The 23,506-nt window shown below is 36.7% G+C and overlaps 1 protein-coding gene and 2 long non-coding RNA genes across 3 annotated transcripts in view; all 3 read left to right on the top strand.

The window, feature by feature from the left end:
- Positions 1 to 23,506, top strand: part of LOC309499152 (metal transporter CNNM4) — a 33,688-nt gene that overhangs the window by 3,416 nt on the left and 6,766 nt on the right. The window contains exons 2-5 of the mRNA XM_082170236.1: positions 12,682 to 12,825; positions 13,171 to 13,305; positions 14,468 to 14,637; positions 22,757 to 22,853. Of these exons, the coding sequence (XP_082026362.1) occupies positions 12,682 to 12,825; positions 13,171 to 13,305; positions 14,468 to 14,637; positions 22,757 to 22,853 (546 nt within the window). The remainder of the gene's footprint in view (positions 1 to 12,681; positions 12,826 to 13,170; positions 13,306 to 14,467; positions 14,638 to 22,756; positions 22,854 to 23,506) is intronic.
- LOC309499254 lies at positions 7,433 to 12,231 on the top strand. Its single transcript, XR_014206175.1, has 2 exons — positions 7,433 to 7,775; positions 7,967 to 12,231. It is a non-coding gene; the product is annotated as an uncharacterized lncRNA (long non-coding RNA).
- LOC309499245 lies at positions 14,656 to 20,857 on the top strand. Its single transcript, XR_014206166.1, has 3 exons — positions 14,656 to 14,833; positions 15,562 to 16,626; positions 16,792 to 20,857. It is a non-coding gene; the product is annotated as an uncharacterized lncRNA (long non-coding RNA).

The raw sequence follows: 23,506 nt of genomic DNA, 5'->3' as shown, positions 1-23,506 counted from the left end.
AACCATGACTAATAATGGAGAAAAACCTGTTATCTTATCATTGCTTGTGCAAGTTTACTGTCAGCAGGTTTTGATTTACGACTATATTTTTCTGTAAAATGGCAAAACTGTATAAAAATGGCATATTGATTACAATTATTTAAAGTCTGATTGATTCCCTGTAGTCCAGTATAATTCTTAACTCTAGTATTAGTAGTATTAGTTATTGTGTTAATAGCCTATTCATGCCACATTAATTTAACAAGACCTATTTGACACGTATTATAGCCCTTTTACAGTAGAAGTGATAGTCACCATGTGTCCAAATGGTTATGGTAGGCGATAATACCAAAGGAATTTGAACTGATAACATGACTTCTTAATGTAGAAGCAAGTAAAAAATCTTTGGATTCACTGTTAACTAAACTTGGTTTCTCTGTGCAGTGGATACCTTTGAGATTGTTATGGTAATAATCAGACTTATCAAACCTTATGCCTCCAACAGACTATGCGATTTCGGCAATCCTAAAATCAAATCCTAAACTTGGGTACGACATGTATGTAGACTGTACGATGATGACACCTATGCAATCGTAGGCAACAACGCAAGTTAGTATAGAAGTATAAAACATAATCAGCATGCGCAGGTGGTAAACAAATAGAGCAAGATGAATCACATGTTGTGCGCTGAAAAAAAGAGAAGGAAGCGAAAGAGGAGAATATGGATGCGGTCAAGGCTAGGGTAAAGAGGTTGGCAACTTGGCATGCCGATTTTGGAAATGGAGCGCGAGGTAAGTAGTTTTAACGCCATGTCCATTGATCAATACACCATTTCATGTTGCATTTTTAATGGCTAGTCAGTAGGTCTTAGCAGCAAACGCACTGTGAGATGATCATGTTAAATTTCGGACACTGTGAGAGAATTATCGCAGGCGATCTTTGGTCGCAAGACATTGAAAACGCCCGTCTTTGAACCTCTCTCACTGTACGACATAGAACCACCGTTTAGGAGCCACGACCACAGAAATCGCAACACGATTGGTCATCCTTCATCTGGGACAGCCCAATATCGTACAATGTGTGCTGCGCATTAACCGGACAGCAGAAAGGCAGTCAAGCCCTAAGACGCATGCTTTCATACTGTCCTTTTGAATTGGGCAGGCAAGGTAATATATTAGTTACTGCCTGGCTACTAGATTCGTTAAATGAAAACAAGGTGGTATTGATATGCATGCTGTTCGCTCAGCTCCTGAGTTTGTCCGTTTTGAAGCACTTCCTCTCGTTTAAGCAGAAGTCTTTTCTTCACTTTCTGTCAATGATACAAACCCAAATCTTTCTATTTCTTTCCTCATCCGCTTAAACTTAGCAGTACTCAAAGATGGCATTCTGCCTCTTCCGCCCAGTGTTTGGGTTGCCGTCTACCACGTGGTACTCTGGCAAATGGTTTAGGTTATGCATTGCATGTATGTATGAATGTGTAAGGGGGAAAAGCAGGGCAAAAACCACAATGAATGGCTGATTCCTAAAAGTGCTCTTAGTCATTTTTAGTTTGTTTACAATGAGTTTAGTCATTGGATTTCTTGCAAGACCCATGTCTTTTCTCCTGGTTGATAAACCACTAGAATTTTGGCCCCATATAAGTGCAAGTGCAATCCAAAAAAACAGTTAGAGAAAGAGGAAATTACACATTTCTGTCAAACATTGTTGTTTTGGTCTGTGATTAGTGTTGCTAAGTGGATTTGGCCAGCTCTCTGACGGTATTGTCATGTCATAAGCCTCTCTGTATTCTAGTTGGATCACGGTCTCTGTTTCTCTGTGAATGCATTCATGGCTACAGTGTCACAAATACTTCTCTCTTCCTATCCTTCACTTCCTGTCGTGTCATTGGTTGATTAGGAGTGCTGACCGAGCATACACTGTGTGTTTGTGCTTGTGTTCGATCCCAAGGAGGAACGGCTCTGTTGAGGAAGGAGAAGAGGATTTGTTACACAAATATACTATTTCTAGAAAAACTTGTCAGACTACAATTTTTAAGTGTAATTTGGTTTCTTTTGAACTGAGAAAAAAGACCAAACGTTGTCAAGAGATATTTGTGGGGGGAAGGGTGGCCCATAAAAATAAGCAAAAAAAAAAAGTGAGAAATTCTATGATTTGAACCTTGCAAACATGGACCATAAAGACAAAAGGAATAGGGTTAAAATTTCTGCTAAATTGAAGATGATTTAGAGGTTGCACAAGCCCCTTGAAATTTCGAGAATTTTCACTTAAACAATGTTAAATGGCAAAGCCGTGTCAGATTATTACATTGCTTGTCCCTGTAATCTGGTATATATTCATGAAAAATGTACTTCTTTTCTACAAATAATCCCATATATTTGAACAGATTTGTAGAAATACATTAGTATAAGATTGTTGTGTAATAATATTCACTATTAAAATGGTAAGTTCTCTATAATATGTACCAAATAAGTTGCAGTTTATGCTTATATGTCCTTTATGTAGCTTTATGTTACGTTTAAGGAATAAACAACATAAAGATTGACGTTTCAGCAAATATATTTATATACCGCTAATCAAGTGATATAGGTGATTTTTCTTTTGTCTTGTGCAACCCCTAAATATCATTTAATTTAGCCAATTTTTTTGTGTGATAACTTAAACTGGTGGTAGACCAAAATGCAGGGTTCAAATTGGGAGAAAAAAGAAAAAAGTTTTTTTGGGCCACCCTAGTGGGGGGGTGTAACGGGGTTCAGACAGATGTTATGGGAAGAAGGAGGCGGGAACCGGCGAACATTCAACATTTTAATAAATAAATAAACAAATACAAAAATGAAAGTAAAAGCCAGCAGCCCCTCACGGACGACTGCTGGCAACACAAAACAGAAACACATCAAATAAAATTCAGGCCTGTCCTCTCTCGCTCTTCACTGTCGTCGCTCCTCCTTTATGCTTCCGCTCCTCCGTGAGAGATGCGAGACCGGTGCGCTCATTATCAATCGCGCCACCGGCCTCGCGCCGTCCTCCCACGGCCCTCGACCTCGTCGTGCTCGCCACAGGGGGTTATATTATATATTAAATAAATACAAATATGCATTTAATCTAGATTGGAACCACTTTATTGATTTATTTAAAGTCAAGGGGTTCTAACTAAAAAAAGGAAATTTATTTTTTATTTAATGTATATGCATTTTACATAATTATTTAATGATTTATTCAAAGTCAATTGATTTTAAAAAAATCTTAAATTTAGTTTGTCAAATAAAAAACATTTTCTCTTTGTATTTTTGAGATTTTGTAGTATTTTTTATATTATAATCTATTAAATGGTGTATCTAAAGATGCATTATTGAAATGACATTTGAGAATTGGTGAAAGTTTCTGTGTATATCCATCCATAGTTGTTGTCATCAAATCAGAATTGACCATATTGCTCTTTCTCTCAGATCACTTTCTTTTTCAGATGACTTTACTTAATGTTAACTAACAGACAAATAGCCAATTATACATAATTTTAGAAAACTCTCCATATGGGTCTGGTTCCAATCTGATATGTATGTAACAGCAGTGTAAGTGGCAATTCATGTTCACGTTACAGTACTTGTACAGAGATAATTCTGGATTTTTTGTAAAGATGTTAAAAGTTGCAGTAATGAAAACTACTTATCATTTTTGGTAAAAAATGTTTTACACAAATGTAAACTTGCAGATATTTAAGAATCTCGCATACACATCCACAGTGCTGGCTGCAGACAGACGTTCAGTGGGACTGTAGTGAAGTAATTGAGATGAGTTTCAGAAACAGAACGTCAGTGAAACTGCAGATGACAAAAAACTAAAGACGGCGTGTGCAGTTACAGATGCAATTTACTCATCCCCTGTGTAAAGAAACATTGGTGTCTTTCATTGCATATGACTCAGATTAGCCGAATGATTCATTTGGATGAGATCAGTAATGTCCAGTTTCTGCAGAACGCAATTTCTGTGGGACACAACAGTGTGAACATGCTTGCTTAATGCATTATTTTTCTTTTTGCAAGTCTTCAGTGTAAGAACATTCGGATGCATATGTATTAAGACTTCGAAAGATATTTTTTTTGTAGGTTAAAAATGATTTAATGTCATGATTTGTCAGGATACATAATGATTATTACAAGTCTCATAGAAATCCTCCTCCTAACTGTCTCCTTTCAAATATTGTAACACCTTTTAATCAGGTACAGTCAGGGCTGATTTTATACATTTAGAGGTGAGAGCGAATCAATCAAGTGACCCAACAAGTTTAAATCAACTCCATTCACCTTTATATATTTGACAAACAAGATCGGCCCATGTAACATTCTGATCTAGATGTTAATGTTATGCGATTCAATTTAAAGGGATACTTCAGGATTTAGCATTAAGCTTTGTATTAGTAGAAAACCTGTAGTATTTTCGAATTACCGTGCTTTCCACCCTCATATCCCCCTGAGATGAGAGATTTATGTATTTTTTGTCTGGAAAAAATCCTCCGATGACGCAAAAATCGTCATTTTGCGTCATCGGAGGATTTTCTGGCCAGAGGCTAAAGACTACAGCCAGTAGTAGGGGCTGTCCCGCATGTTTTCAACCCGCCCATAGAGGGTGGGATCTCTCACTCACAGAATGTACACATTAGGGGTGGGAGAAAAAATCGATCCATCGATGCATCGTGATTCTCTCTCCAACAATTCTGGATCGATTCTGAGGATTTCAGAATCGATTCTGAGCTTAGTTTTTAACCAGATGTGCGTGACACTGAGTTTGCTTTAGAAACACCCGTAATCTTCTTGCTTCCAAGAAGATTACACATACACCACTCGAACTTTCCATAAAATAATCTTTCATAAAGTTCGGAAAGGTTGAAGCGAATTACAAGGACATTCACAGGCTTCATTGCACAGGATGTGCTGTGAGAGACGCACGCTTTGTTTGATGTTACACTTGAAGTGTGCTGTCTCGCCTGTCCGTATTTTCCTTACAAATGCTCTACGAAGTCATCGTTTATGTGGTTTGGAATGCAGTGGACTTATATTTAAAATATGAACCTCACTAACAGAAGGCTGCTTTCAATTTCAAATGCTGATGCGCGCTTTGTTTGTGTAGACTGCTCGCCATGCGGCTGTGCGACTCTGTGTAAGTGGTTTAATATATCACAAAGTAGATAAAGAATCGTTCTGGAATCGGATCGTGACTCCCAGAATCGGAAATCGGATCGGATCGTGAGGTGATTAAAGATTCCCACCCCTAGTACACATAGTGTCAGCCATCTTTTTTGGGAAGCTAAGCTAGCAGGCTCTTGTTCTGTGGAGAAAGCTGAGTAGTAGGGGTTACCATCCTCTTTTTCCAGGACATGTCCAGCGGCCGTCGAGATCGTCCAAAATGTCCGGGATTCGGCTTTTGCTTTCTGCAGTCGCCATTCATTGTTTACATGCACACCTTTTGTTTCAATCTAACTGAATTCATTCTGATTGGTGAATCTGAATGTAGTGTTTACATGAACGCTAAACAAGTGATCGGTTGATGTGCGTTTTAACATTGCTATGAAAATTCCCGCTCCTCCGTGAGAGATACGAGACCGGTGCGTCTCAGTAATCACGCCACTGGCCTCGCGCCGTTCTCCCACGGCCCTTAGTCTCGTCCTGCTCGCCACAGTAAACATAATGAATGGCGACTGTAGAACGCAAAAAGCCGAATCCCGGACATTTTGGGTGATCTCGAAATCCCGGGCAGAGTCTTCACGGAGACTCACTAGTAGCCTAGCCTTGTTGTTTAACTGCACTCTCTTACCGGTAGGCGTGGCTTGGGAGTGGCCTCGTAGAGCAGCGAAGCAAGTGCATTCTGGGAGTTCTTGTCTTTCATCCACATAAGCCAAAAATACATTTTGTGGCTTTTCTCAGTCTAGAAAGCTCCAAATTCAAAAATAATTTCACATTTCTTCTACATAAATGACCCATTTTAAATACACATTCATCTTTCCAGAGGTGAAGTATCCTTTTAAGTTGGTAATTGAAATTACTTTACAAATCAAAGTTGTTTATAAACTTCCTTTAAAATACTGCTGTATTTTCAAGAAAGTAATTTCAAGTAACACCAAATTCTGAGAATTATCAAATATCAGAACATCATCTATGATGACACAGACAGCTTTTAACATTGACATTTTTCTGTCTGATTATTGTTACTATTGTTGCAGTATAATAATGTTTATTAATTTATACGTTGTAAAACATTATTACAAATTAAAATAACTGTTTTCTATTTTAAATATATTAAACGTAATTTATTCCTCTGATGCAAAGCTGAATTTTCAGCATCATTACTCCAGTCTTCAGTGTCACATGATCCTTCAGAAATCATTCTAATATGATGATTTGCTGCTCAAGAAACATTTCTTATTATCATCATCAATGTTGAAAGCAGTTGTGATGCTTAATATTTTGGAAACTGTAATAAAACATTTCAGAACTCTTTTGAATAATAGAAATTTGAGAACATTATAAATGTCACTTTTGATCAATTTAATGCGTCCTATAGTTGAATAAAAGTATTAACTCATTCCCCACCAGTATTTTTGACAATTTTCACAAAAATGTTATGGCCCCCAGAATATTTTGTTGTATGAATATCTGAACATGAAATATAACAAACAAACCAAAAAAAACAACAGCCAATGCATTAAAAAAAAGAAAGAAAGAAAGAAAAGAAAAAAAGTATGCATTCTTTTTTTATCAAACCTTAAAAGTTTCATTAAAAGAAACAGTATTTTGAACAAAAAGCTGAGAAAATCAATGTCATGACAATCATGCAAAAGCAATGATTATGTCCCATGTTTCTGCTTCTTTTTCGCCTGTGTTTTGATCAGGAGAACCTCTTTCAGAAGTTGCACAATAGCGGCCCCTATACCGAATAACACGGAAAGCCGGAAAATTCCGTCAATGGCGGGGAAGTGTTGTCTCGTAAATGATGGAAAATTCCCTCAGTGTCGCAGGAAAGAGTTAATTTCTTTTGAAACTTTTAAAAGGTTTTGCTAAGAAGAATGTCATATATTGACTATATTATTTTTAAATGTGTAAGAATGATTAGGTGTATACTGTGTGACTATATGAATGAATACGTAATTGCTTTCAGGTGATACTGTTAAGGTAGATCGCTGGGTACAGAGTGTGTCAGTGGGTGAGTGTGTTTACCGATGCAGAGGGAGAGAGGGAGCGAGGGAGCGAGCAAGAGACAGACAAGCATTGTTTTAGCCGCAGGGATTGATGACTCAGCAAGACAAAACTGGCTTGTGAAATGTAGAAAGTACAGAGGATGTTTTGTATATTTATATATATATATATATATATGTATATATATATATATATATATATATATATATATATATATATATATATATATATATATAATATGAAATTAAATAAGATTTGAACTAAAGTACTTTGGGAAAACCTGCATTTGTGGGCAGGAGACACAGCAGAACATCTAGGACATTGCAGCATCACCTCTATTTCTCACTCTATTTCTTTGTACCATTAAAACATCCTGCAAGTTTCACAGCTTAAAATGTCCTTCTCATTATAAACAGAATTTATTTAACCAAGCTTTGTTTGGATATTGTGGGATCTGTGACGTCACATGACTGCCTCCAGAGCAAGACATTGAAAAATAGATGTACACTATCGGACAACTGCGTCAGGAAGTGGTCGGTTTATTTTTAATGGCATTCCAGATCGCATTGGAGGATTATATGTTTGTCCGGAGCGTTTGATGATTCTGAGCAGGTTCAGAATGAGGGTCATGAAAATATTGTATTTTTATTTTGATTATGTTGTGTGGAATTGTTGTTTTGGCAGTAGACGGTGTTTACATTAAGCCAAACTAAGCTTTTCAGAATGTTCCACTGGTACATGACGTGTGAAGAGTTTCTTTCTTTTGTGTCGTCATGATTTTTGGCTCATTTGTTCCCCTGCAGCACAATGCAGACCCACTGAGAGACGTCTGCTGCCGGAGATCTGTTCCACAAACCCACTGAACTGACTTTACGCTTATCTCGAGCAAAGACTCTTGCTGTAGAATCAGGGATCCGGAATCTTCTGCATCACTCGAGTACAGGCTGTTTAGTCTGCATGTGCCGCACAGGCTTTATTAGCTACATCCGGCCACATTACAAACAATCAGATGGAAGATAAGCCGGTGAGCTTTAACTCTTCATTCCATGTCCGCTAACTGAAAACTACCATGGTATTACCATGTTGGTAGTACCACAATATGATTTAGGCTAGATATGCACCATGGTAATACCATGCTGTCTTTGACTGACTTTGAAATCTGTTGAAAACACTAAAACAACTATCATTCTACTACCATGTTTTTGGACATACCCCATAATACTTTTGTTGTTTTTTGGGACTTTTACCATATTATTCTTGAAAGTACACTAGCGTTCAGAAGTTTGGGATCAGTATGTTGTGTAAAAAAAAACAACAAAAAAAAACGTATGTTGGACCGTTCAAAATAGTTGTCATTTTGGGAAATATTATTACAATTTAAAATAACATTGTGTATGTACACACTAAGAAGTAAGATTTTTATGTTATTTTATTGGAAGAAGTCTCTTCCAATGCTCACCAAGGCTGCATTTTTGTTTCAATTTATTTTCTGTTTTCTATTTTATTGTATTTTAATTAGTTTTTTTTTGTAGTGGTGAAGCTGAATTTTCCGCAGCCATTAATCAAGTAGCCTATTTAGTATTAAGTGATCCTGAAGAAATTATTATAATATTATGATTGGATGCTCAAGAAACATTCCTTTTATTATTAGTTGAAAATGGAGTGTGGAAAGTGACTTTTTTTCAGATAATTTGATTAAAACAACATTCTAAAGAACACTAATGGATTTTTTTTTTTACCAGTCTTTTTTAAAATTTTAGATCAATTTGAAGCATTCTTGCTGAATTTAGTGATCCCGAACTTTGAATGGTATTGTACCCTATAAATCATAGCTTTAAATGCCATGTAAATATCATGATTTTTCATGTCATGCCACATTGCTGTGAAATCTTCTTTCTCCTGTGATTGTTCAATGGTCTAAACATTTGCAGTCAAAACTTCTGTGGTAGAAGATAGGAAGTGTTTTTGTGGTTTTGGACAAGACTAGTTGAAATATTTTGTAGATGCTAAATCATGTTTCGAAATTCACTGTTTTGGCTCCTAATGTCAGTGCAACAGGGTGTTATGTCTACGCATAACTCCTGGATTTTTGTTTTGATGAGCAAACGCTTTAGGATTTCCTGACTCTTTGTGTGCTGAATGGCAACAATAGACGTCTTATAAACTGTGTGAACCCTTAGCTCTTTCTGTTTGTCCGTGACAGTATTTACAAAGAAACAAGTTATAGTAAGCAGTGTGCTACAGAAGCCTACTGTGGTTTGTCACTAAATTGAGCAAAAGCGTACAGTAGGCTACGCTATGTGCATTTACTGTGGGGATTCCAAATAAGTACCTTGTTATATGATTGTAAACGCTAAAGGGTTCCCCCCTTAAGTGACTTTTTTGGGGGGGGCGTTTGTTTTTACAATGGCGTAATTTTGTTGCAAAAGCATTTAGACAGCACAAGGAAGCTTGATTTCAAACTTTGAGTCAGTAATAAAACAAGAACAAATAAATATCAAGCAGTAGCACAAATAAATACATTAGAATAAAGATACAAGTTAAAGGGATACTTCAGGATTTAGCATTAAGCTTTGTATTAGTAGAAAACCTGTAGTATTTTCGAATTACCGTGCTTTCCACCCTCATATCCCCCTGAGACGAGAGATTTATGTATTTTTTGTCTGGAAAAAATCCTCCGATGACGCAAAAAACGTCATTTTGCGTCATCTGAGGATTTTTTGGCCAGAGGCTAAAGACTACAGCCAGTAGTAGGGGCTGTCCTGCATGTTTTCAACCCGCCCATAGAGGGTGGGACCTCACTCACAGAATGTAAACATAGTGTCAGCCATCTTTCTTTGGAAGCTAAGCTAGCAGGCTCTTGTTCTGTGGAGAAAGCTGAGTAGTAGGGGTTACCATCCTCTTTTTCCCGGACATGTCCGGCCGTCGAGATCGTCCAAAATGTCCAGGATTCGGCTTTTGCTTTCTGCAGTCGTCATTCATTGTTTACATGCACACCTTTTGTTTCAATCTAACTGAATTCATTCCGATTGGTGAATCTGAATGTAGTGTTTACATGAACGCTAAACAAGTGATCGGTTGATGTGCGTTTTAACATTGCTAAGAAAATTCCCGCTCCTCCGTGAGAGATGCGAGACCGGTGCGTCTCAGTAATCACGCCACTGGCCTCGCGCCGTTCTCCCACGGCCCTCAGTCTCGTCCTGCTCGCCACAGTAAACATAATGAATGGCGACTGTAGAACGCAAAAAGCCGAATCCCGGACATTTTGGGCGATCTCGAAATCCCGGGCAAACTCGTCACGGAGACTCACTAGTAGCCTAGTTTTGTTGTTTAACTGCACTCTCTTACCGGTAGGCGTGGCTTGGGAGTGGCCTCGTAGAGCAGCGAAGCAAGTGCATTCTGGGAGTTGTTGTCTTTCATCCACATAAGCCAAAAATACATTTTCTGGCTTTTCTCAGTCTAGAAAGCTCCAAATTCAAAAATAATTTCACATTTCTTCTACATAAATGACCCATTTTAAATACACATTCATCTTTCCAGAGGTGAAGTATACCTTTAAATAAACAGCACTATACGTTTTTCAGGTAGGTCTAACAGTATTCAAGGAAGAAAAACCACAGAAATTGAATAATCAAATATAAAATAACTGCATAGCCTTAACTGATTAAAAATAAATTATTCCTTATTAAAGCTGAAAAAGTTGTTCAGTTGAGGAGTGAGTGATTGTATCTGTTTCTTTTGTTGTTTGATTAACATTGACAGACAGCAGCAGGTTTATTAGGCTGCTGTCACTTTAAGAGTTAATGCATGGATCCAGTATACTGATACACATGAGTTTTCTTTCTTAGCTGTTTACATTCATTCACTTAAGACATAACTGACAGTGTGAACGTGAATACTCGCCAAGACAGGTATTTTGACATCTTTTTGTGTGTGTATTTGGCTATTTAGGCGTAATAAGTCTCAAAAAAGAACTCAATTTGACAATTTGAGCGAGCGAGCAAGCTGAGTGGCTTTATGTGTGTGCGCTTTGGCTGAGAGTCTCTCAGAGAGTGTTTTGCGAGTGAAAGTCTTGTATCGCAGTGTGCAGCTCGCTTGCAGTGCATACGCAACTATGGAGTGATGTAAAGATCTTTTCGCATTTTGAGAGAGAGCGAGAAGACACGGTACCGCTGTATCACTCGCACTGTTTGTGAAATTACGTCTCAAAGTTTTCAAATGACTTATTTTCTCTGATAATCTGCTTGGATTAATTTACTCATTTAACATGCTATAAGTGCATAAATGTTTGTGTGAATTTCTTGCTTTATTTTTGCGATAACTGCAGGAATGTCTAAATTTATGCGCAATGCCTGCAGTCCCATGCTGAAATTCAGGCTCTGTTTAAATGTTATAAATGCGTTAGTATATGCAGAAAAGAATGAATGATAATGATAATATAATATAACTAAGTATATTAAATGATAAAATATACAATTCATATAATATTACAATGTTATCTTTATGCAAAGCTCTATCAAACCATTACTGCTTGATTTCTTATTTGCGAATGTATTTCCTGCTTAAAGGGGTCATCGGATGCAAAATTCACTTTTAAATTCTGTTTGCATATAAATGTGTCTTTGCAGTGTGTGGACACCACCATACAATAAAAAAAAAGAAAGTTTTCTCTCTCAGTAATCAAGCTGTTTGGATTTTCTGACCAATATGATGTCATATTGCTCATGCTCTGCCCACGACCACTGACGGACTGTCCCGTATTAGCATATTTCCACCCTCAGCCATTTGTATACTGTCCGCCAAGGCAGCACTTTATGTGTCTTGTGTCGACACCCCCCCCCCCCCCCCCCCCATGGAAAAGAGGGGTGGGGTGAGCAGTTGCTCATTATCATTTAAAGAGACATGCACCGAAACGGGTCGCTGTGAGTGTGAACAGAGCTGTTTTTGAGGAAGTAAAAAGGGTGTTGTTTTACACAACCATTGAAGAATTTTAACCAAAGTATGTTACAAACTTTACATGAAGACCCTAAAGAATCATAGCAACTTGTGGAAAATGGGCATCCGATGACCCCTATAATACTAAAGCTCTTTGAGTGTTATTTGATTGAATATGTTATTATTATTATTACACTGAACAAAATTTTGTAATTTCCAGACCCCCCAATACAGTAAAACTGCACATTTTAGTGTGGCCTTTTATTGTGGCCAGCCTAAGGCACACCTGTGCAATAATCATGCTGTCTAATCAGCATCTTGATATGCCACCACACCTGTGAGGTGGATGGATTATCTCAGCAAAGGAGAAGTGCTCACTAACACAGATTTAGACAGATTTGTGAACAATATTTGAGAGAAATTGGCCTTTTGTGTACATTAGGTCTTTGAGTTCAGCTCATTAAAAATGGGGGCAAAAACAAAAGTGTTGCATTTATAATTTTGTTCGGTGTATAATTTACATTATTAACAGATGTTTATTGAAAGAGTAACACAAATACGCTTCTAATTAAATCTTCTGCAGGTAAATCACACTTGGCGATTGTTCAGAAAGTGAATAATGAGGGGGAGGGAGATCCGTTCTATGAGGTGCTGGGATTGGTCACCCTGGAAGATGTCATCGAGGAGATCATCAAATCAGAAATTCTGGACGAGTCTGACCTATACAGTGAGTGGACAGTGTCTAGTGAACGTGTTTTTAGTGTGTTTTTTTAAAATAAATTCATACAGCATTTGCACATATCAGTTTTCCAACACGCATACATTTGACTTCCTCTTGCTGTGCTGCAACACACACCATTTCACGTATGATTACGAAATGACAGACATGCACTCAGCATTTTTTGAGAAAAGCACATATGACATATCATCATGTTCATGATGTTAGAGTTTTCATGGTACCAATCTGATTTTTGTTGTTGTTGTTGTTGTTGGAGGAATTAAGTCATCTGACTTCTGTTATAAATTCCTCAGTGTTCTGCTATATCAGTTTCTGTGTGTGTATTTTTTGTAGCTGATAACCGCAACAGAAAGAAAGTGGCACACAATAAGAACAAGCGAGACTTCTCTGCCTTCAAACATGAGAGTGAGTCTAAAGTCAAGATCTCTCCTCAGCTGCTACTGGCCGCTCACCGCTTCTTAGCAACAGGTAAACAATCACCAGACTGAGTGTAACAGTATGTGTACCTTGCCTTGCCTTTTTTGGCCCATTTTACCTGTAAAAGAAAACCTGCTTAATAACTATGCATATCTGAATATAAGGCGTTTTTCACTTCCTGTCCTCGTCAACAATTATATATCCCTTTTAAATGATTATATACTAAATTAATAATTAGTTTTAAGATTGATGTGTTTTGGAATTGTTCAAATGTGCTTGGAAAAAAAATATATGATCAGAATATTGACTTGCATAATTATGCATGCAGTGTAGAAATTGATGTTAACCTAGATTCAATATTTTAATGTTTCCCCAGTTTTATGCCATGAAAATAGCCTTGAATACTGGCATGGATTTACTTTTACCTTGTTGGTTCAGTTTGTTCGATTTGTAACAGTTTATAATCAGGTCCCGTTTACAATCAGCATTACATTTATTACAGTATTCATATTATTTTTAATGTTAGTTAATACAAATACAACTGTTCATTGTTTGTTTATTTTAGCTCAGGTCCATTAAATAATATTAACAGATGCAACTTTTGATTTTAATAATATTTTAGTAAATGTTTAAATTAACCTTAATGGACTGTTTACATGACACCGTTTTCAACTAAAAACTGGAAGCTTTTTATGCATTTTCTTCTGGTCATTTACATGACAACAACTTTTTGGGGGCCTTAAAAATCAAACTTTTGAAAACGGGAGAACACAAAGGGAAAACGTTTCCGTTTTTAGTACATCGTTGTCGTGTAAACTTACCCTTAAAGGTATAGCGGAGGATGTTTTACTTCCTGGTGGGTAGTCTAAACTATTGGTCCTCCTAATTGTCAATCATTCTGGTGAATCAATCAAACTTTTCAAAAAGTGGAGAGGGCGGGTCTTATTTAAAATTTGGAAAGATCCTCCGCTATACCTTTAAATTAAGAATTTTTCATTGTTAGTTCACGTTTCCTAATGTAGTTAACTAATGTTAAGAAATGAAACTCTACTGTAAAGTACCACAAACCAACATGTTTAATCTTATTGTAAAGTGTTACAGGTCAGGTTTCTCAAAAAGTAAGACAATGTGCATCTTAAATGAAGCAAAACGGTCTATAGATTTTACATCTCTTGTCTGTCTGTTTCTTTCTCTGTTGCCTGTGTCTCCGCAGAGGTTAATTTGTTCAGTCCATCTCTGATATCAGAGAAAATCCTTCTGCGTATCCTTAAACACCCTGATGTGATCCAGGAGATCAAGTTCAATGAGAACGAAAAGAAATCGCCGCATCACTACCTTTACCTGCGCGGCAAACCCGTGGACTACTTCATCCTCATACTGCAGGTAACGGCTCAAACTAACGCCTAACACCGTGTCCTAACTACACGTGATGCGACGCCACGATAAAAGGTATATTTTCCATGTTAATCAGTGTTTCAGTGAACAACAAACACAAAGTGTGGCAATGATAATCTCAGGTACTGTTTATGTGCTTTATTTAATGTTAAAAGCGTGTAATGTGACTTTGAATATCATTTTAGTGGCCTGGTTACCAGACCATTCTCAGTAGTAACTGAGTTATGGTCTGGCAAAGCTTCATTAATAACTCATTTCCAAAGGGGCGTCACCAACGGACGTCGCTCAGATGCCTCTGGGCGCAATTGGATAGACCAATCAGAGCGATCGTCATCGTGTAAAGCCATATGCTGCGTCCCAATTCGCCTAAGTTACACTACGCCATAAAAGTATGTACTCTTTTTGTGAAGAAAAGGTATTTACTTTTGAATGTGTAGCAAAAAAGTAGGCAAGCTTTGGGACATACTACTTCGTTATCTTTATCGGACGGATCTGTCGCGTGCATCCTGTCACGTAAACTGCCCTGTCAATCATCTTGTCACAGTTAAAATCCTCTATTAAATCTAATTTAATTTCCTACCGTTTCGGAGAGAAATGTAGTAGCACGTTCATCTGCCAGTGGGTCTTTCATGGAGACTGTCCTCATGTGTTTGCAATTTTAATATAATAATGCATTTAAAAGTTGGTGCGCTTCACCAACGGACGTCGCTCAAATGACTCTGGGCGCAATTGGATAGACCTAAAACCAATCAGAGCGATCGTCATTGTGTAAAGCCCGCCCCAACGTTTCTGATTGGTGCCGCGATTTCGACGGATTATAAATGGGCTTGAATGGGCTCTTTGCCAGACTACTTGCAGAGCAAATCTAAATTTGCCGGAAGTTGTTTGGATTTTCCCAGGCTATCATTTTAGTGCTCCAGCTTTGTAGCTGTAAAAGCAACAATGGATAATTCACCTCAGATCTTGAAATTAAACAAATGGAAACAAGAACGTTCAAACTGTGAACAAACAAGTGTATTATTTGACAAAGATTGTTTTAGTAACTCAGTAGCCTATGTATTTTTAATAATGTTTAAATGGTGTAATATTAGTGAATTTGATTATGTAGCCTATCCATTTTCTTGCGAGTGCCGTCAAGATTACTCTCTGGTGCTGTACACTTGCCGTGAGACTCCGCCCACACGCTGTTCTGATTGGCTGTGGGTTTTTTGATTGATTTTGACGCATCTCGCAGTCACGTCGCGTCTAGTGTGGACAGACACATTATTTGTCACAGGAATCTTATCGCATCGCGTCTGGTTAGGACACGGTGTAATGGCCTGATCCTTACCTGGGTCACGGCTTGAGTTGCAGCCAATTGGACAGACGAGGTGTTTTAAGCGGTTTAAGAAAACAGGCTTTGGCTTGCAGCATGAGCGTGTGGTTGGCATTGCCTTCTGTTGTCACATGCTAAAACTGAAGAATTGACTCAACAGAACTGCTGGCTTACAAAACAGTTAGGGTTAATAATGATTTTTGGGGCCTTATCAGAAATGATTTCAGAGGACCTCAAAAGAAGGTTTTGGTTTTAGATGTAGAAGTTTTGACACTAGCGATCAAAAGTTTAGGGTAGGTTAAAAATGTTTTTGAAAAAAGTCTCTTATGCTCACCTACATTTATTTGATCAAAAATGCTGTATTAATGTAAAAACTGTTTAATATTTTTAATTTTTTTATGTAATTTATTCCTGATGATAAATTTGAATTTTCAGCATCATTAGCCTACTCCAGTCTTTTGTAACATGATCCTTCAGAAATCATTCTAATATACTATATCTAACATCCTATTATTATCATTTGGAAACAGTTGTGCTGCTTAATATTCTTGTGGAAACAATTTCAGGATTCTTTGAATGTAAAGAAAAAAAAATATTTTCTAGCATTATAACTGCATTTCCTGTCACTTTTGATCAATTTAATGCTTCTTTGCTGAATGAAAGTATTAATTTCTTTAAATTAAATTTGACTGACCCAAACTTTTCAACAATAGTGTAGATGAGAAAAACAGTTATCAGAAATATTAATAATTAACTGCTATATGTGCTGATGTGGGCAATTGTGTCCCAATTTAATTTCCCTTCAAGATAAGAGAGGAAAGTTGAAGATTCAAAAAAAAAAAAGTTGCACTTTTTGATACATGTACAGACCCTTTCCAAAAAATTTGAATATCATGGAAAAGTTTATTTATTTCCATAATTCCATTCAAAACGTTAAACTTCCATAGATTATAGATTCAGGGCCCACAACTTAAACGATTTCAAGTATTTAGTTGTTTATTTGTACATAATTTGGGCTTCCAGCTCATAAAACCCACGAAAACAGGATTTCAAAAAAATTTGAATATTACATGAAATCACACAGTAATTACACAGTGATACCATGGTCATTGAACCAGGTTTTTGTTCTTTTGGCAGTGTGGCCAGGTGCAAATCCTGCTGGAAAATGAAGGAAGCATGAAGTGCTCTGAAAATGTCCTGGTAGACGGCTGCGTTGACTCTGGATTTAATAAAGCACAGTGGACCAAAGTCCTCTTTTCTGATGAGAGCAAATTTTGCATCTCATTTGGAAACCAAGGTCCCAGAGTCTGGAGGAAGAATGGAGAGGCACACAATCCAAGATGCTTGAAGTCCAGTGTGAAGTTTCCACAGTCTGTGTTGGTTTGGGGAGCCATGTCATCGGCTGGTGTTGGTCCACTGTGCTGTCCACTCAACGCAGCCGTCTACATTTTCAGAGCACTTCATGCTTCCTTCATTTTCCAGCAGGATTTGATTTTGCACCTGCCCACACTGCCAAAAGAACAAAAACCTGGTTCAATGACCATGGTATCACTGTGTAATTACTGTGTGATTTCATGTAATATTCAAATTTTTTGAAATCCTGTTTTCGTGGGTTTTATGAGCTGGAAGCCCAAATTATGTACAAATAAACAACTAAATACTTGAAATCGTTTAAGTTGTGGGCCCTGAATCTATAATTCATGGAAGTTTAACGTTTTGAATGGAATTATGGAAATAAATCAACTTTTCCATGATATTCTAATTTGTTGGAAAGGGTCTGTATATGTGCTGGTTGCTTCAGGAAGAATTCAAAACGCAGAAGCTACATTAAAAAATAGGCTGTTTCGATTTTTTTCGAGAAAAAAAGTATCTTGTCTTGACTTCAATCCTCTTTAATGGTCTGGCATGAGCTAAAAATAAAATAAAAAAAACCTCAAGAAAGGCAAAAAATATGCTGCAACTGTTTTGTATAAAGAAATGAGCCAAAATACCTTGTAAGTGTTGCACAACTGAAGGAGCAATAAAAAGCATTTGATGGAGGTTATTGCCAATAAAGCAGGTTTAAATACGAAAAATATGTCTGCACACGCTTTCCCATCCATTAGCTTGAATTTACACTGTGTTAAATTATTATCACCTGGATGAAGCTCATCTCAGATTTTTGGAGCTCATGCAAAACCCAGATGACTTCCTAAGTGCAGAGTTGTACTTTTTCCCACAGTGGAACAATCATCCATCACGTATTCCTTCATTCATTCTCTCGGTCTCTTTCTCGGATTTGTTGTTGTTATTATTGGCCTCTAAACAATCATTATACCATTGAGCTCATGATGGTTAAACATCACATGCACACCTCAACCTTTCAGTGATTCAGTGAATTTCAGACCTCACACATTGTTTCTTCTATAATGAACGTTCAAAACTATGATAACCCACAAAATAAATGCGGGGAACCACAAAATCTCACAAAAATATTCTTTGTTAGTTTGAAGGTTCCTAGTTTTGTTTTGGAGGTCTCCTACAGTAGATTTACATGCATCCAAGATAAAAAAAATAAATAAAATAAAAAATATATTTTTATATACACAATGCAAAAGACCATATGCTGTCATTATGCAAATTTGTTACAGACCACCGTAGGTTCAAGCAGGAAGTAAGACTGGAATTACTGACGACTCTTTTCAGGCAGTTCAGAATCGGTTCTTTCTTTCGAGAGACACTTCAATCTTTGAAACTTTGCAGAACTTTTACGTTCACAAACAGCTATATTACCACTACATGAAAGTTAAAATCTTTTATTTTAAAATAATAAAATATTATGAAAAAGCATAATAGGGGCACTTTGAACTATTTTGGCATTTACGCTTCTGAGATTGTGAACTTTGTTTCTTGAACTGCCATGGAATTAACTTGTCAAGTTCAAGCTCTCCGGTTAAAATGTCTGAAGTTAGTTCACCTGGTGTAGATTATTCACAGCGGGAAGGAGATTCATTAATAGATTATGAAGAGCACACTAGCAGCAGTTTGAGGCTGTTAAATATGTCGGGCATCTGTTTGTGTGGCTTTTTGTTATTTATTATTTAAAGCTGCTCAATGGTGTGTGTGTGTGTTGGAAGCAGGATGTGCTGTATTATGATGATTATTATTTAATACATTGAGTCTGCTTGCAAGTAGAATTCCCAACATGGAGACCTTTTCTTTCCTGGCACCAGTTGAAGATGGCCTCCAGCCAGGCCTCCAGCTGAGAGCGGGCTGACTGACCTTCATCAAATGTTAATGCTGCTTTCTCTGAGGTGTCAAGCTTTGTGCTAAAGATCCACAGCACTTCTTCTGTTGCGCTCCGGTGCGTATGTGCTAAAAGGACTTGGAGTTTGTGAGGAATAAAAGAGTACGTTGATTTTCCAATTTGCACTTTAACTTAAACTTAACGTTTTGGCACAATCCGAAGACCTGACATTAAGAAAAATAAATAGACATAACATCTAGTAAAACATAAGATGATAGACAAATGAAGAAAATAAAGACAGATTTTAAATATTTTATATATTCAAAATGATTTTTAATAGCTGTATCTTTTAATATTATTTTTCTAATGTAAAGATAAGACAAACCTTTTTGATGTTTATTTTTGTATTTTCTAAAATTAAGGTTTTAGATAGTCAAGAAAAACTGTAAGTTTAGCTTTTAGCTTTTTTTTTTTATTATTTTTTTTTTTTATCTACACAATTAGTTTCCCTCTCCAAATCTAAAATCAAGATTTAGTTAAAGATTACTCTGAAGTTTAGCTAAGGGGCCGTTTACACCACACCGTTTTCAACTAAAAACTAGGTCTGCCCCCTAAAAGTCGAAATTTCATTAGTCAGTCAGTCGCAGAAAAAATGAACCGAAACCCAGCGTTTAGGCTTCTTTCCTCAAAGTCATGAGAAATATATGGAAAGCTTGAAATATCATGCGGCAAGCTTTATGTGAAAGGTCAGGACTAGTCAGTTATTGAGGTCCACAACTGGAGATTTAGCTTTAATTTTTTTAACAGCAGTGCTTTGAAGATGTATCTATGCAAATTCTCAGTGAGGGTTTTAGATGATTTACTTTCAGGCTTTGAATCATCCGCTGTGATTTTAAAGCTCTTATTATTTGTAATATGTAGGTCTTATATATCAGCACTGCGATATTTTTATGAAACCTTATAGTTATTTGGCCTGTTTATTTGTTAAATATCTGTTGGTCACTGCACTGAAGGGCTCTGCTTGCTTGGTGGTGTATGTCTGGTGGAGTAACTGTAAAGCAGCATAATTATACAGGACATCTTCAAGAGCGTCTAATTGTTCGGACAAACCACCGTCTAATTGATTTTGGATATATATAGTTTTGCACATACCTATTTTTAACTCTGCTTCTAGATGAAGAGACTTATAGCAGTGCAGGAAGAGAGGCTGTGATATTTAAACACAAATATTTGAAGATGTTTGCTTGTGCTCACTGTTGTTAGTTACTCAAACAATGAGCTGTTTAAACATACTCATAGTAATTTTACAATGTGTGGTTGGCCACCCACGTTATGTTTGTGAATGATTGACAATACTGACGCTGAGAAGAGGTTACTGAGTGAAGCAACTCAACATGGCCTTCTGCACGTACACACACACACACACACACACACACACACACACACACACACACACATGTATATATAAACAAACATTACCTCTTCTCAACACCTCTGTTATTCATATAGCCATCTGCCTGGCATCAAAGGCGCACTGTGTACATGAGGTAAAAATATTCAAATGAGTTGGCTAAATCTGACGAAAGTTTGCAATATAAAAATGCTATATTTGACTTCATTTAAAAACATAATAATAGTAGTAGTAGTATAATTTATTATTATTAAAATGCAAGAATTGGCTTCTTTAAAAAACAATAGAAGTCAATGTTTTGTACTATTATTATTATCATTTATTAAAATGCCCCAAAAATAAGTCTATTTATTAATTATGATTACTACTATTTATTAAAAAACAATTGGCTTTATTTTTAAATAGTATTATCATTATTATTAATAATAATTAAGATTCCAGAATTGGCTATAAAAGTCAATATGTTTGTATTTTTAAATTAAAACTCAAAAATGTGTTTTATTTAAAAACGAAAGACATTAATTGTTTTATTGTTATTATTTTCACTATTATTTATTAATACAAATATTGGCTTTGATGGTCCTCATTTAGCGAAGTTGGTGTTTAACGGTATTTGAAAGAACTGGATATGCGAGATTGTTTGTTGTTGACATCGTAAGGTGGGATGTGCTTGTTAAGTGTGTTTATAAAGGACAAATGTGAACTTTTACCTTTGTCAGCACACATTTATTTACACCCTTCTCACAGTCGTGGATTTGCATATTAAGTGGCACAATGACAGTCAGGACGATCTATTTAAAGATCTCTTCTCTCCATTTCTGATGTTTGGGTGTCTGTACTTTTTGTCCTGGAGGTCTTTCTCTGTAAAAGGTCAATTTGCATATTTGTGAAACGTGATTGATCTGATCTTTCCAGAAAAACGGGATTCATGCAGCTGCTGCAGTCCTCTCCCAGCAAACAATCTCACTACCTTGATGTTTGCAAAGGGAAGTGTGTGTGTGTGTGTGTATGTGTGTCACACTGCATTGTGCACCTCATTATGTGGACGTCAGTCACTCGTGGTATTCGGCCCCCTCTCTCAGAGCATCATTGTTGTCTCAGTGGATTTACTGTGCTACAGTTCTCACATTCCTCTTGACCAGAGCTCACATTCACTCACTCCTATCGTTTTAATCCACTCAGGGCCTTCTCAGTCTAAAGCTAGTTGTTCATTTATGTGTCTGTCCACCTAGGTGGTGGTGCTTCTGGGAAACTAGTCTTGTGGTATGATCTCATCTCTACTTTGTCTCCAATTCGTTCAAAGGATTAGTTCACCTAAAAATTACAAATCTATCATTTTGTTCACACACTCAAACCCTTTTTTCCATACAACACAAAGGGAAGCTGTTTTGAAAAATGTTCACGCTTCTGATTTCAGTGCAATGAAAACATACTTTCATCAGCAGACTTTCAATCGAAGACATGATTTTCAGTGATTAGTAACTTTAATTTGACTTTCTCGCATTAAGCTGTCATGTGGCTATTTGTACTACTTTTTTGTGCATTAATTATTTTTTTTTGCTTGTCAAAATATTGAATAGAGCACTGTATTTGTTTCAGCAATATTTTTTTAATGTTTTTTTTTTAACCGAGCAGATTTTCATCAGAATGTACACTACCATTCAGAAGTTTGGGGTCAGTAAATTTAGTTTAGAAAAAATGTATGCTTTTATTCAGCAAAGACGCATTAATTTAATCAAAAGTCACAATAAATATATTTAAGACATTCTATTTCAAATAAATCCTCCCCTTTTTTAAACTGTCTATTCATCAAAGAATTCAAAAGTATCATGTTTTCCACAAATAATTTAGCAGCACAGTAGATTTCAACATTGATAATCATAAGAAATGTTTCTTGAGCAGCAAATCAGCATTAGAATGATTTCTGAAGGATCATGTGACACTGAAGACTGGAGTAATGATGCTGAAAATTCAGCTTTGATCACAGGAATAAATTACACTTTCAAATATATTTAAATAAGAAAACAGTTATTTTAAATTGTAATATTTCATCACTTTTTGATATCATATCACAATTGTATTATTATTCAATTTTTTTGATGCAATGGTTGTTTTAAAAAACCCACCCAGAATCATCTTCCTTTATTGTGTACAGGGCCGTGTGGAGGTGGAGGCTGGGAATGAAAACATGAAGTTCGAGACTGGACCTTTCTCTTTCTATGGAGTCATGGCTCTCAGCGCGCCAACATTAGGTGAGTCAAACACACACAAAGTAAAACATACATCAGAAATGCATGCAAACCAAGACTCTTTTCATACTTCTTTTCATCAACAACTTCAAAATAGGAATCAATAGGACAGTCTAAACCTCTAATATTTGATTTACCAACATGCACAAACATATATACCACTACATATTGTGTTACTGACCCCTTCAAAGCTGTGGGTTTATATATTAAGTGACTTGACGTCAGGATAGTCTGTTTAAAGATCACATCCTACACACTATCCTTTCGGATTTGTGCATAGATGAACAGTAGGTGGTCTTGTTTGTGCGTCTGTGTGTGCATTATGGTAAAGGCCACATTATGAAAGGGTTCAACAACAGATGGGAAAATACTTTAAAGCAACAGTTGGCTTTGCCACTAATCACTCATAATTATAATTATCTCACGTGGGATACTGGGACTTTTCCAGGCCACCCATCTTTACTTGTTGAGCTCTGAAAAAGCTGTAGATCATCGCCCTCTAGTGGCCATCTGCTTCCTCTTAGTTCATTTAAAGGGTTAGTTCACCCATAAATGAAAATTGTCATAATTTACAGTCACTCACCGTCATGTCATTCCAAACCTGTATGATTTTCAGTGGTGTACAAAAGGAGATTGTGGGCTGAATGTGGATGTTT

This window comes from Leuciscus leuciscus (assembly GCF_965113295.1).
Source record: "Leuciscus leuciscus genome assembly, chromosome: 5".
Taxonomy (NCBI): Eukaryota; Metazoa; Chordata; class Actinopteri; order Cypriniformes; family Leuciscidae; genus Leuciscus; species Leuciscus leuciscus.
The sequence above is the reverse complement of the archived record's forward strand: the minus strand, read 5'-3'. Positions and strand labels throughout refer to the sequence as shown.